The 15,774-nt window shown below is 42.4% G+C and overlaps 1 protein-coding gene across 3 annotated transcripts in view; it reads left to right on the forward strand.

Moving 5' to 3' along the window:
- The first annotated feature begins 4,070 nt into the window (after positions 1–4,070).
- The window catches only part of KL (klotho), an 81,216-nt gene continuing 69,512 nt past the window's right edge, over positions 4,071–15,774 (forward strand). For all 3 annotated transcript variants that reach the window (XM_033947494.1, XM_033947495.1, XM_033947496.1), the window contains exon 1: positions 4,071–4,940. In XM_033947494.1, the coding sequence (XP_033803385.1) occupies positions 4,215–4,940 (726 nt within the window). In that variant the 5' untranslated portion in view covers positions 4,071–4,214. The remainder of the gene's footprint in view (positions 4,941–15,774) is intronic.

Here is a 15,774-nt window from a genome sequence, read left to right on the forward strand (position 1 = left end):
ACTATATATTTTATTGTCAGTAAACATAAAAATGTCTATTTCTCATAGTTCTTACGTGATGCAGTAAAACCAAAACCATATTTGAGCATACCAAGTTGGTACCTGTCATAATCACCAAAAACTTTTCAGGAATCAAGACTTAACCAAAAAATTGTTGTGCAGTGTACTTAGTCTGGTATTTTTTCCATGAAGAGACATGATTATTGCCTCTGGGGCTGTTGACAAAACCCTATATTACTTAGGTTAGAACGATCATGACTGATACATGAAAATTAGCATAAGAACAACATTCTTCTCATACTTACCGTATATACTCAATATAAACCGATCCAAATATAAACTGAGGTAACCTTTTTTCTCCCCCAAAAATGGGGAAAAAAGGTTGACTCGAATATAAACCAAGGGTTATATTATTGTATAGTTATTGGTGGTCCAGCGGTGAACCAGGACAAGAGCAACACCTCCTGTGCCCTGTCCCAGCAGGCTTTATGCCCCTCTTACCCCTCCTTGACCAATTCCAGGCATCTTCCGGGCCTGCCTTGAGCCCTGGTGGTGCAGCAGTGAGTCAGGACAGGAGCGACCCCTCCTGTCTCCTGTTTCGGCTGGCACTGCACCACCCCACCTTCCTTCTACCTCCTGGACCCTGCAAAGGTCTACCAAGCTCGATGACTGGTGAAGAGTATCCAGGACCTGTGGGAACCCAGAACACAGATCAGAAGACTGGTGGTGGCCCCACAAGCAGCTAGAAGAACTGGAAGAGTTCAAGGTCCAAGGCTGATGAGGACTAGTGAGTGACCGGCAGAGGGACCAGCGGGGCGATGGTAACCAGCGAAAAGACTGGCAAATAGTGTCTTGAGCTGCCAGAAGACCTAAGAGGAAGCAGCCTATTGGCTCTGAGAACACTGGCAAAGTGTGACTGGCAAGTGACTGGCAGAGGAACTTGCAAGGCCAGTGGCGACCAGCAGAGAGATTGGTAAATGGTTTCGGAAGCTGCCCAAAGACCCAGAGGGCCAAAGAGGGTCAGGGAGGAACCTGGTGATGATCAGGAAGAGCCTGGAGGAACCTGGTCACATGTATTAACAGAGTGTGTGGAAGCTTTTAACAGAACCTTTAGCAAAGCCCAGTGGAAGACCAGAAGTTCCTAAGGATAGAGGAGTGACGGGAGTAACCGCTCAGCTTCATCACATTTGGTGGCAATGTTGGGATTCAAAAATGCCCATCACATATGGAGTGTTGGGATTTTGGAACCACCCATCACATTTGGGGTAGGTGGATTCTGGAACTGAACTAAAATGAATCCTGGTAGAACAGATAACTCCAAGTGAGGAGTAAAGGGGTGGCTGTAGAGGCAGAGGATGCTACATGGGCCCTATCAGGGAGCCCACAGGGGGCTCATAGGGAGCCCATGAGTGAGGCCATAGGAGCCCTCAATACAAGGGGAGGGGGGTTAGGTTTTGAAAAGCTAAGTGGACTAGCCCTGCCTTAGCCTTAGAGAAAGAGAAAACTGCAGTCAGTTAATTAGAGCTGGACATGCAGGATTTTTTTCTCTTCTCCTGTCTTAGCGGAGTGAACACCAACCTTTTTGAGGGGGAGGGGGGAGTGTGACAGGTTTAAGTTCCTGTCATGAGCCAGCAGAGGGAGCCTGGCTAGTGAAGCTCATTTACATATAGATGCAACTGGGAGCTGTCCACTCACACTGAGTGAAGTAAGGTGCTGAAAAGGACAGTTCCAGAGCAAAGAGCTGAGAAAAGCAAGGGCTCCTTTGGGAGCAAGACAAACCTTAAGGGAAGGAATGCTGGCTTTGATCTAATCCTTGATAGGCTGATAGACCAGTCTGCTTGGTAGAGCTTGGAGTCCAAGGAGGGCTCATGCTTGACAACCAGCAGAGGGCCTGGTGAAGAATGTGTGAATGACCAGGAGAGTGAGCAAGTGGGAGAGCTCTTATGGAGAGTGGCTGAGGGACTGGAAGGAGTCCTCAGGAGTAACAGAGAGTCATTTTGGAGACCAGGAGAGACTGAGCAACTGGGAGTAGGTCTGGAAAGAGTAGCAGGAGGGCCCAGTAGAGCTTGGAGTCCAGAGGGGCTCAAGTTTTATGATTGGCAGAGGGACCGGTGAAGAATGTACAGGACCCATGAGGACCGAGAAAGCTGGGGATCAGAAGAGCTGGAAGAGTTTGAGGTCCAAGGCTGATGGGAACTTGTGAGTGACCAGCAGAGGGACAGGCAGGGATGGGTGAAGAGTATCCAGGACCTGTGTGGACCCAGAAGGCTGGGGCTCAGAAGAACTGGAAGAGTTTGTGGTTCAAGGCTGATAGTGACTGGCGAGTGAATGAAGCAGAGCCCAGTGGAAGATCAGAAGTGCCTGGGGATAGATGAGTGAGTCCAATCACAAACACTAACCACTTTATTGCACTTGGTAGCATTTTCATATGCACTAAGCATGCTTTAGACTAGAGCTTGCCCTTTAATAGATATAACCAATTGATAGCTATGAGGCTCATTTTTGAAACAGAAAAATGTCCAAAAATAGCACAAAGGGGGGGGGGGGGGGGACGACGACACAGGGGATGAATCATCCCAGGCACTGTCTTTGTGTGGGGGTGGGGGGGGGGAGGTGCCGACAGCTCTTCTCTTCTCTACCCCACCATGTACCTCTTTAAATGTTCACCTTTGTGCGTTTTTCCATGGAACTTTTTTTGTTTGAAAATGGCCCTTGAAGAATCACTGAGCACAAAAATGTCTAAAATAAGGCAATTTTTTGAACCAAAACAATGAATAAACCAATAAAAGAGCAGCTTCTTTCACTTGCTGGTTGTGCCAGCCTCGGCTCCCTTCTGACATCGTGTCCTGGTTGCTAAGACTGAGCTGACCAGCAGATATCAGCTTAGCCAGCTCTGTCTCTGCTGGCTAAAAAATATCCCAGAAACTCAGTACCGGTTGCCAGATATGGTGGCGGCATTGAATTTCTGGTTTTGCTTTGGACCGTGGTTTTACTAGTTATCTTCAGCAGTATGAATATGGGGTAGAGAGACTTTTAACTGCATTGAGAGTGGTGAATTCTCAGACAAACGATTAATATGAACAAAATGCTTTCTTTATTTTGTACCAATGTAAATCATGTTGGGGTCCTTTGACTAAGCTGCAGTAAATGCTAATGTGTGCTTTCTGCGGAACACACTCAGGGAACCTAGAGAGGTTTCCACTCAGCATGCGCTATCCGCTCTAAAAAATATTTTATAACTTTGGCATAAAGTGGGCATCTGGGCACAGAGAGTGGGTATTTCAGAACACATCAATTAGTGCAGCCACATCACCAGGTGCTAACTGATTAGCACAGGATTAGCATGTTGATCCTTATTTCCTACAAAATAGGTGTGGGTAAGAGCTCACACCTATATATTTTTTTAATGGCTGAAGGCAAATGGCAAAATTAATAGGAAAAATGGAAAACTGACCATTTTCCAGCTGCAGTAAAAAATGGCCTTAGCACATTAAAGCCACTTTCTACCATAGCTTAGTAAAAAGACCCCTTTGGAATTTGCGCTCCTAGTTTCTATGGTTGAATTGCCAAGACTGTATTTTTTAAAAATGTTATATTATTATAGCTGAAATTCATGACAGATTCAAAGTGTGATCTGAAAAATCCATTGGAAAATGAACAGAAAATTCCACTGGCCATGTGATTCCTGAAAAACAAACTCTTATCAAGTAAATTTTATTACCAGACCTCAAACACCCAAGGCACTACTTTTTGATTTTTTTCATGCCCTTACTGGGGTGTTTGAGGTCTGGTAATAAAATTTACTTGATAAGAGTTTGTTCTCTATTACTTTTGAGTTAATTTATTGAACATCTCTGAATTTTTTCCTTATCCAGTTGACATATGATTCCTAGCCATTTTGGCAGTGAAGTGGTTAAAGCTTGTGCTTTAGTTTGTAGATCACTTCCTCACTCTCTGATCTCTCCACAGGGTGGAGGTGTACATCAGCTTCTAGGTAATCATTAATCACCTCTCCTTTCCCCTTCCTTTACCTAAGTATCTTGAAAAGGGACCGGGCAGTGTTCTGAACTGCAGGCTGATGAATGGTGCTCTTGGTGGAGGAGAGTGTGTGTTTGTTAGAAAGAGGGAGAGTGCAGAGAGAACTCCGGGCCGAATGATCACTGTTGCCTGTCTCTAACATCAACCTGCAGCCTGAAAGAAGCCGCAAAGACAAAATGCACCCCTCACATCATCTGCTTCTTGCTTTCTGCCTACAGATCTACTGCCTGAATGCGGACTCTGGTGATGGAAAGAAAACCTGGAGCACATTTGACAATCTTCCTTATCCTGAGGATAATCTGTTTCTGTATGACACATTCCCTCATGGTTTCATGTGGTCAGTTGGCACTGCTGCTTATCAGGTTGAAGGGGGGTGGCAGCAGAATGGTAAAGGACCATCCATCTGGGACACATATTTTCACGAAGTCAATCCACAGCTTGCCAATGGAGATGTTGCAAGCAACAGCTACAATAACTTACAAAGAGACATAGAGGTACTGAAAAGTTTGAAGGTCACCCATTATAGGTTCTCCATCTCTTGGGCCAGGATTTTTCCAAATGGGACTGTGTCCAGTCCAAATGAACCAGGCTTCAACTATTATAGGACTTTGATCCAGAGGCTGAAGGAGATTGGGGTAGAGCCTATAGTGACCCTCTATCATTGGGATTTGCCCCAGAAACTTCAGGATGATTATGGTGGGTGGATCAACGAGTCCCTGCTGGATATCTTCAAAGACTACGCCGAATTCTGTTTTAGGTCTTTTGGTAAGGAAGTTAAACACTGGATCACCATCGATAATCCTTACGCTGTGGCTTGGCATGGTTATGCAACGGGCAAGCTTCCCCCTTTAATTCAGGGAGGCAAAGTGTTAGGATACAGAGCTGCTCACAATCTCATCAAGGTAAGAAAAATACCCTGAAAGTAACTCCAGATAAGATGAACACAAGCCAACATTTCATTATTCTTACTAAAGAAAGATAAACAGATGACATATGCATATATGTTTTGACAAACCATTATAAAAGCTAAGGATATGTGTGTATCATTTCCTATAAGAAACACATGGGGAACATTTCTTGCTGAACTTTGCAGCATAGGCATGTGAGGAGACAATATTGGCAAATTTAAACTTTATTCTGGACTTCAGAAAATAATTGGTAGGGTCTTCCCTAAGCAAAAGGCATCTTTTCCTATTTTTTTGGTCTAGATAAGTGATTATAAATCCTACATATGGTTATAGGGTTGCTGCTTATTTTCATTTTGCTGACCATTGGATGAAGAGATTTTGGGTTTCTCATTAATAAATGTTACTAAGACTTACTGAAATCATTTTTGAACTGTAATTTATAACACGTCAATATTGCCCATCTGCTCAGCTTTAAAGCTTCTGGTTTAACTAAAAGGAACTATGTTAGTCTGGCTAACCCTATTACATTCGAAGGTGCCAACATTTAAAAATGATTTGGGTGGCAATACAAATTACCCATCCCTGGACATAATGAAGGAGCTTGGCCAGTATTAGGGTTGCTCAATACCCACTGGTATCCACAGAGCTGGCTCCTATGATTACAAGTTACCAATTGCGTTTACATATATTGCCCTTTGCCTTTTGTCAACAGAAAAGATTTTGTTGATCTCTTATTATTTTTAAATTAATATATATGTATTATTAAAAGATGGAGAAAAGAATTAATCCTAAAACAGATCTGGCAGTGCCACTTTTTATTTTAATTGCATTACTGTCTCCTTTTCTTCCTTTATCTAAACTTAATTGGCTTCTTTTTCTCACACTCCTTCATCCCTCTCCTCTCCTTATCCTTTCTCAGCTGTCCTTTTCTTATTCAGGAGTCAATTCTCAGAAATGTAGGGAATAGCACTGGGAAATACCATGGGAACAGTGCAGCAAAATATATTCCCAATGCTTATTACTAAGAGCATGCAAATTATCCCCCCTTTTACTAAGCCATGAGAGTGCTAAATGCTCTGACGCTGCTCTGACACTCATAGAATTCCTACGAGTGTCAGAGCGGTGCTGGAGCATTTAGGGGGAAATTCTATAAGAAGCGCCCAAAAGTTAGGTGCTGACATAGGCACTGTTCAGCGCAATTCAAGTAACATTGGGTGCTGTTTAATGAATCACTCTGTGCGTCTATTTTGGAGGCACCCAATAAATAGGCCAGCTCTAGGTACAACTGTGTGAGCGCTTAAGCACGCTTAAGAGCAGTGATGCTGCAACAAGGTGCCTAACACATAGCCATGCCCACGCCTAACATGCATAGCGCCTATTTTTAGAGGCCCCTTGTTACAGAATCGCTTTTTCTTGATAGGCGCCTAAGTTTCAATTATTACATGCATGTAGGGAAAAAGAACCCGATGTTCAGCTACAAAATGGGAGGATCACTGCTAGGGATAAGTAACCTTGAAAGAGACCTGGGAGTGATGGTGGACACGTCTTTGAAGGCGTCGGCACAGTGTGCCACAGCCTCAAGAAAAGCAAACAAAATGTTGGGTATCATTAAGAAGGGTATCACGACCAGGACAAAGGAGGTCATCCTGCCACTGTATCGTGCAATGGTGCGACCGCATCTGGAGTACTGTGTCCAGTATTGGTCGCCGTACCTCAAAAAGGACATGGCGGTACTTGAGGGAGTCCAGAAAAGAGCAACTAAACTGATAAGAGGTATGGAAAACCTCTCATATACTGACAGACTGAAAAAGCTGGGGCTGTTCTCCCTGGAAAAGCGGAGACTTAGAGGAGACATGATAGAAACCTTCAAGATCCTGAAGGGTATAGAAAAAGTAGACAGGGACAGATTTTTCAGATTATGGGGAACCACAAGTACAAGGGGGCACTCGGAAAAATTAAAAGGAGACAGGTTTAAAACAAATGCCAGAAAGTTCTTTTTCACCCAGAGGGTGGTGGACACATGGAACGCGCTTCCGGAGGCTGGGATAGGCCGGAGCACGTTACAAGGCTTCAAAGAAGGTTTGGATAGGTTCCTAGAGGATAAAGGAATTGAGGGGTACAGATAAGAGTAGCGGTAGGTTATAGGGATAGTCTGGGACCATTGCTCAGGCAATGGGCCTGATGGGCCACCGCGGGAGCGGACCGCTGGGCGAGATGGACCTCTGGTCTGCCTCAGTGGAGGCAACTTCTTATGTTCTTATGTTCTTATGTACTGATTAAAAAGCTTAATTGAGCTTGTTGGTCAATGTAGATAGATGCCTATCTAGGTGGGTGCCTCCATAATAGGTGCCTAACATTAGGCGCCAGTTACAGAATTAGAACTTAGTGCACCGGGCCATGGTAGAAACCTTTACCACAGCTTAATAAAAGAGGGGGAGGGGTATATGCAGCTTGTTGCATTGAGCATTGGGACGCTAAGGGGGGAAGAACGTGCCTGGTGCAGACAAGCTCTCTTAACTTTATCCCCGTGGCTATCTGGATAGCAGACTGATTCTTTTTTTATTTATGAAATTAAGAATTTGCATCCAAGCAATACACATATATTAAAGTAATGCTAACATAACAGGAATCAGTAATCAAAGGAAATAATACACAACTCTTAAATCACAATATGGGAATCAAGAATAAGGGGAAAAATTCTAGGAAATGTCAACTTTTATAAAAAGTGTACAGAGACACATCAACAGCTGGTTAAAGAACTCGTGGAAAAAAGAAACAGCATTTGGTGATTCTCATAGTCTCAAAATTAACTGTTTGGGTTCAAAAACGAAATAGTTTTGTCCACCAAATATAACAAAACATCTACAAGGAAATTCTAACAATAACATATCCCCCAACACCTGAACTCTTGAGGCTCCTTTTACTAAGTTGCGCTTAGCAGTTTTAGTGTACATTGCATTGCTGCACACGCTAGATGCTAATGCCAGCATTGAGCTGGTGTTAGTTCTTGGTGCATAGCGAGGGATTAGCGCGCGAGGCAATGCAGCGCGTGCTAAAAATGCTAGCGTACCTTAGGGCTCCTTTTACTAAGGTGCGCTAGCATTTTTAGTGCACACACAAGATTAGCGTGCGCTAGCTGAAAAATTACCGCCTACTTAAAAGGAGGTGGTAGCGGCTAGCGTGCCCTAAAACTGCTAGCGCACCTTTGTAAAAAGAGCCCTTAGTAAAGGAGCCCTTGGTCTTAAACCCATGAATTCTCTGTGCCTGACTTGTGTTAATCAAGAAAGGTCAGGAAAAATTCTAATAGTTGAATCCATAAATATTTCAGAAAGATGTTGATCCTGGCAGCCTACACTGTCTAAATTATTTTAAAGGTAGTATAAACTTCTATCAAATCATACAATTAACACTGCCCTAATCAGCACTTTCAGCCTTCCTTTTTACTTTTCCTTCAGGGGCCTCAGCGATGGCACCCACACCAATATTCAATTTCATTAATGGCTGGGGTTTATTCATCTTGTCTTCACTGGCTCCCATATAAACTTCCCAAATTGATATCTCTTCAATCTTCAGCATTAAACATTTCATATGACTTGATAAGAACATAAGAACTGCCATCTCCGGATCAGACCTTCAGTCCATCAAGTCCGGCGATCCGCACAAGCGGAGGCCCAGCCAGGTGTACACCTCGCGTAATTGTAGTCACACATATCCCTCTATGCCTCTCGTAAGGAGATGTGCGTCTAGTTTGCTTTTAAATCCTAGAACGGTGGATTCCGCAATAACCTCCTCTGGGAGAGCATTCCAGGTGTCCACCACTCGTTGCGTGAAGCAGAACTTCCTGATATTTGTCCTGGACTTGCCCCCCTTAGCTTCAGTCCATGTCCTCTTGTCCGTGTCACATTGGACATTGTAAATAATTTTTTTTCCTGCTCTATTTTGTCGATTCCTTTCAGTATTTTGAAAGTCTCGATCGTATCCCTTTGTAGTTTCCTTTTCTCAATCCCAGTCTCTTAAGTCGTTCCTCGTACTTAATGAATAGAGAAAATTTATCTCATCTTTATCAATAGTAATATTTTTCGGTAGTAGAAAGCACTTATCTCTCACTTTCTCTTCAGAGTACGAATCAATAAGGGACTTGGGGGTTCAGCGACTGACCTGACTTATGTTTCGCATTTGCTGCATCAAGGTCTCTCCCCCTGCTCAACAGTGCCATTGTCACCTTTCATCTCAGTTCATTAAGTATTGATTATCAAATTATATTAAGGGCTCCTTTTACTAAGGTGCGTTAGTGGTTTTAGCGCGCGCCTAGCGCACGCTACAATGCTGCGCGCCTAATGCACGCTACAATGCTGCACGCACTAAACGCCAACACCTCCATAGAGCTTGTGTTAGTATTTTTCATTTAGTGCATGGTTTGCGCACGCTAATCTTAAGCACGCGCTAAAAACGTTAGCGCACCTTAGTAAAAGGAGCCCTCAATGTTTAATGCTGAAAATTGAAGCGATAGTAATTTGGGACGTTTATATGGGAGCCGGTGAAGACAAGATTAATATATTCCAGTCGATAACTAAAGTAAAGCTGAAGCACAGTATTATGATTCTGCTCAAATACAAAAGTGACCAAGAATGTAGTCCTTACTGTTATAACTTCTAACGATAATTCCAAGTTTCCATTTTTATTTGGGATTTAATGTCCTGCTCGTCAAAGAAGCAATGCCAGAGCTGCTTACAATCTAGTTTCTTAGGAGAGGAAATGCACAAACTAGACAGGACGATGGGGGAGAGGGTGGAACTGAAAAATTAGATAGGAAAGAGGTAAGGGGGGGACAGTGCAAGAAGGCTAAGCTCTGCTTCCATAATTCCCAGACAGTTCTAGCTGGAGGGAGTAGGAAAAGATCAAGTATAGGTGTCAGAGAAAGAAATGTTTTGAGATCTGATTTAAATTTAGCCAAAGAAGTCTAAAATCTGAGATGAAGTGGCAGCTTATTCCAAAGTTCAGGACCTTGTACTGCGAGTGGTGTCAAGAGTGATATTGCAGGGGGCGTAATAAGTTGATTCTGATGTGCAGATCTGAGGTCTCTGGAAGGGCAAATGAGGTCAGAAATCTGGATAAATAAGGGGATCTTATAGGTAATACGGTGTGTAAGAGGTAGCCAAAGGGCTGCTTTAAGTAGTGGAGTGACCTGGTCAAATTTACAGTGGCTAGTGATCGGTTTAATAGTGGTGTTTTGAATAATTTACAATCTCGGAAGGTTGTCAAATTGAAAGTCTCATCACAAACCACTTCTTGGCCATCAACTGCTCCTCCAGAGTCCTCTTTGGAGATTTAAAAAAAAAAAAAAAATGGTCCTAAGAATAGGGGGCATTTATACAGATGCTATCAAATGAGATTTGGGGACATTCAGTAATTAAAATTATTTTTCCTATTTTGGTTTTCCAGATATTCTAGTCTTTTCTGTAGAATGTCTTTCTCAATTTGTGTAACTTTAAATTCCTGAATTTCACAAACTTGGGATGCTAAAGTCTCCAATCATTAACCTGTAAAGAAATATTATCCAGTCTCTTAGATAATTAATACAAATGTACTTCAATAAATTCATCCATCTGCAGTAAAGCCATCCACAAGGTGTCCATAGTGACAACTGCAACTGCAGGTTTTTAAAGTTGTCATAACTCACAAGGAAGCAGTGATATTTCAACTGGGTTGTCCAAGGGTGCATATACTACACCCGAGGCACCCCATTTGTCTCCATCAGATGGTGAAGATGCTACCAGGTAGAAGGTCTGAGGTTGAGATAGACACTAAAGAATGACAAGGGATGGTTTTCCGTGGGAATGGCGACTGTGACACATTCTGTCACCATGTCATTCTCTAACCAGTAGCAAGTTCACTAACACAATAGTTCCAAACCTCCTCTTGAGCACGGGACTCCCAGTTAGGATGACTGGCTGATTGCTTCCAGGTTGCGGTAGAGTAGCAAGCTTGCCCTGTCCTGTATTGGTAGCATAGAATATTGCTACATATTGAGTTTTGGCCAGGTACTAGTGACCTGGATTGGCTACCGTGAGAACGGGCTACTGAGCTTGATGGACCACTGGTCTGACCCAGTAAGGCTATTCTTATGTTCAATGAGGTCCCCTACAAACTTTGCTCTGCACTAACAGCAGAACCACCCAAATCTGATGAACTCTCCACTCAAGGTTGTAACCCACAGGCCTCCAGAGTCCTCTGTCTCACAAAGGGAGGCTTCCCCGAGCTTAAAGGGTATGTTTTAAGTTTAGCCTTCCTCTCCCCGTTGCAGCAGTAAGGCCAAGGTCTGAGAGTTCACAACACCCACACACATCATCCTCCTGATGCCATCTTGGTTCCTGCTAGCAGACCAATTTCACTACTTTCTGGTCAGAGATATCTGGATTCCAGTGCTGAGTATCTGGATAGTAGACTAATTTCACCACTCTCAGCTTAATAATAATCTGAATATTTATAGATCTGAAAAATTAATAACTGCATATTGCTTACCCTCTCCTCACTACCAAAAATACCATCCTTCTCCTCCCCTCAATCAGCTAAAAGTCTGAATACTGTGGAAACCCTTGCATTGAGCTTAAGTTAGACCAGAAAGAAATATCCAGACAGGCTAATGCAGGGGTAGGGAACTCCGGTCCTCGAGAGCCGTATTCCAGTCGGGTTTTCAGGATTTCCCCAATGAATAAGCATAAGATCTATTTGCATGCACTGCTTTCAATGCATATTCATTGGGGAAATCCTGAAAACCCGACTGGAATACGGCTCTCGAGGACCGGAGTTCCCTACCCCTAGACTAATGTATTTGAGTACGATATCTATTTATCTAAGTAAATGACTTAATACTGTTCATTTAATCTTCATTTAGGTAGGAGCACAATGTAATTTAAAAAAAAAAGAAATTCTCATTTCTATTTGAATGTACTGCCTCCCTGAAACCCTGACTGGATTGTGGCCCTCATTCCCTACCTACCCCTGAACTAGAGTATTCAGTACAAGTCCCAAAACCCGGACTGCTTGGGGACTGGGTCAGTCTGGATTTTCCAGATTCTCATGCAGTGCTTTTTGAAATTCAGATTTAAGGAATACAGAAAAGTTGAACAAGTCAGTTTTGTTGATGTATTCATTAACAAATACAGAATACTTCATTTATCACAATGGGTATATTCACAGGAACACGTACAAAAACTTAAATATATCCCCCCTTTATACTAAACTGTGATAGTGGTTAATAGCGCAGGGAGCTGTGCTGAATGCGCCGCGCTGCTCCAGATGCTCACAGGGATATTCAGTGCAGTTCGCAATGCTAATAACCGCTATTGTAGTTTAGTAAAAGGGGAGGGGGGTTAATGAGGCCAATATTCAGCACTGTTTGACTAGCCAGGAATGACTCTCAGTTGGATAAATAGTGCACAGCTGGCTATCTGGCAAAATTCAGCGAGAGATAGGCGGATGTATCCTGCTGAATATCTGGCTTAGTGAATTGGCTGGTGAGAAGCTATGTCGTGTGGCATAGCTGGTCACCGCCAATATTTAGTGGCTCACTGGCTAAGTTCAGTGGCCAGATAGAGCTGCCCAAAAGGGTGGTCTATCTTTGGCTGTTAGGACCTAGCCAGCTAGTTGTTGAATACACTGGGCAACAGATATTCTATAGTGGATATTCTATAGTGGATATTCTATAGTGATTTGGGGGTCACTGAATTCAAATCTGACCTTAATTTTTTGGTATAACCCTCTGATTTTTGGCAAAAGAGCATTATAATGTAAAAATTAACATTTTCACTATATTTTCTAATGCTTGGAGTAAATGTTATAATCTGTGAAATATTAAAACCGTTTGCCTCAAATTAGATTTTTCCCCTGATAATCTTGGCAGTGTTAGTGATGAGCACGGGGAAAGGTTTCACCAGGACATTGCTACAGATATCGGGGCAGATGGAATTCATCAATGCTGGCTGATGATTGTGGACATTAATTCGAGATACTCCTAATCTCATTTATAAATGCACTTCAACAGCAAAACGATTCTAGAAAATAATATTTATAGGAACTCTTAAATCGGCGCAATGCGTTGCATTATGACTTCTCATACTATAAATATTTGCAATTTGCTCAAAAACTATACGTGATAGGAGAAAACGGAGGCTATTTTCATACACAGGATATCAAATTCTATAAAGTACACCTCATGTTCTTCTTGCCCCAGAAAAAAAGTTAAAATTTGTTGCGCGGTGATATTAGCCTAGCTGGCTACGTCTCCACCGATCAAAAATAGACCTTAAACTCAATGCTTGTTGCCGGATATGGTGAATTTCTGGTATTGCTATATACTGCAAGAAATTGCCGGCAATCTCCCATGGTCTGAATATCTTGGGGAATTTCTTATTGAATTAAACCATATAAGGAAAGTCATAAAAAAACTATTCTCTATTAACTTGTTCCATCTCACTCTTGATTTTACACTTCTCTCATATCCTTTCTCAGTCTTCTCTTCTTAGAAGGGAGTCATTCAATCCCATATGTCCTTTTTTATTAACCTTTCTCTGCGTCTTTTCTAAATCTTTTCTGAGATGTGGTGACACCAAACAGACACTGGTTATGACTGAATTGGAAATTCAAGAGAGCAGAATACACTTCTGGGCCAAAAAAAATAATTTAACGTAATAAATAAAAAAATAGGCTGCACGATTCATAGTATGATAAGCTCCCAGCAATATGCTATCGTAATTAAGGGATAATAATCTGGATTGCACAAAATTCTGATCTGTTTTTCCTCTGAATCCCATCAGATCATTTACTTCTAGGGCCCTCTGTATTTATCCATTTCCCCTCAGACCCTCACATAATACAAGCAAATTGTTGCTACACTGAGAAAGGTGCAATATTGTGAGTGAGAGAGGAGGATTCATTTCCTTCTTTTGCCAACACTTTAATATTTTTATGACCTGCTAATCCACAGAGTGTGCCCAGAGCGGCTGACATGATAAGAAAAGCATTGGATACAGGTTTAATTGCATTTAATAAAGCATACATAACAATAAAATGAAACACTTGAAAAATGAAAAGACAAAAGTAATTTGATAAGGCAGTATCATAAGCCTCCTAGATTATCAAAGGCCGGAATGAAACGGAAGACCATAACAGAGAAGGCTACTGTAGATTTACTAATGTGTGCTACTGGGTTAGTGCATGGAACATGAGAATATAATCCACGAAGAGAAGGAAAATAACCCCATGTCAAATAAACCAGAACAAGAAAACCAGTGGGGAAGGGACTGTATGAATATAGTCTGTTAGCTCCCTGGTAAAGCTGCTGTCTCTGCACCCAGAGGTTATGAGATCAAATCCCAGGGCTGCTTCTTGGGACCCTGGGCAAGTCACTTAATCCTGCATTGCCCACAGCTTTGAATGCCAAAGGCAGTATACAAGACCTCATATCCTTTCCCTTCCCTACTTACTAATGTTACTACTATTTATAATTTCTATAGCACTGAAAGGCGTATGTAGCACTGTACATATAACACAAAACAGACGGTGCCTGATCAGAAGAGTTTACAATCTAATTTGGACAGACAGAACAGTTGGGGAGTTTCTTGCAGAGAGAATAATAGGATGGACATAAGTATCTTAAGGTGAATGGTCTGCGTCTGTGTATGGCCTTTTGGAGGAGGATGGGCAGGGGAGGGCTTCAATGGCTGGGAGGGTGTAGATGGGCTGGAGTAAGTCTTAACAGAGATTTCTGTGTGGTGCAGTGGTTGGATCTACAGCCTCAGCACCCTGGGGTTGTGGGTTCAAACCCCGCGCTGCTCCTTGTGACCCTGGGCAAGTCACTTAATCCTCCATAGCCCCAGGTACGTTAGATAGATTGTGAGCCCACCGGGACAGAGAGGGAAAATGCTTGAGTACCTGATTGTAAAACCGCTTAGATAACCTTGATAGGCGGTATATAAAATCCTAATAAACTTGAAACTTGAATTTCGGCTGTTGGAACCCAAGCACAGTACCGGGTAAAGCTTTGGATTCTTGCCCAGAAATAGCTAAGAAGAAGAAAAAAAAAAATTTAAATTGAATCAGGTTGGGCAGACTGGATGGACCATTCGGGTCTTTATCTGCCGTCATCTACTATGTTACTATGTTATGTATTAATGTGCGCTGTTTCCTAAAATGTGCAACTGTGTTAGTGCATGGTAGCATGCCTGTGTGAATCCGATGCTAGAACTGAATATGCGTCTAGCATCGGATTCACACAGGCACTCGTTTGACACCTTTGTATTGCGGTTTGTTTCAATACCTTATCCACCATGGACCCCTGGGGAAGGCGTGTTATCCGAAACACGGACCGTGTCAGGTCCCTTGGTTGGTAATAAGGTTGTATATTGACTGTATTTTATTGACGGTATAATAAACAATGCCTGCATCCTGTACATGGTCTGCAGTTTTTGTTTTGCTGCTTTGTTCACTGCAGATTTGGTAGGATTTTTTTCTTCTTTTTTGTGGTGTCGACTGTTTTTCCAGCACTCATTAATGTGCACTATTTGCTACTGCCTTAGCACAAGCTAACGTGCATTAATGTGCATGATTTAGCACAGGTCCCATTTTATGCAATATGACCAATTTACTACTAACTCATCTTAGTGCTAACACAGTAACACACTTTAGTAAATCTAGCCCAGAAAGCCAGTTTCCTTATTCAGATTTCTGTTATGTACCTTGAGTAGTGGTATAGCAAGGAATGTTTTGAGCTGGTTTAAAGGTTTTCTTATTATGAGATCTTAAATGTTTAAAATGAAAGGAACCTATT

The sequence above is a fragment of the Geotrypetes seraphini genome, chromosome 6 (genome assembly GCF_902459505.1).
Source record: "Geotrypetes seraphini chromosome 6, aGeoSer1.1, whole genome shotgun sequence".
Taxonomy (NCBI): domain Eukaryota; kingdom Metazoa; phylum Chordata; class Amphibia; order Gymnophiona; family Dermophiidae; genus Geotrypetes; species Geotrypetes seraphini.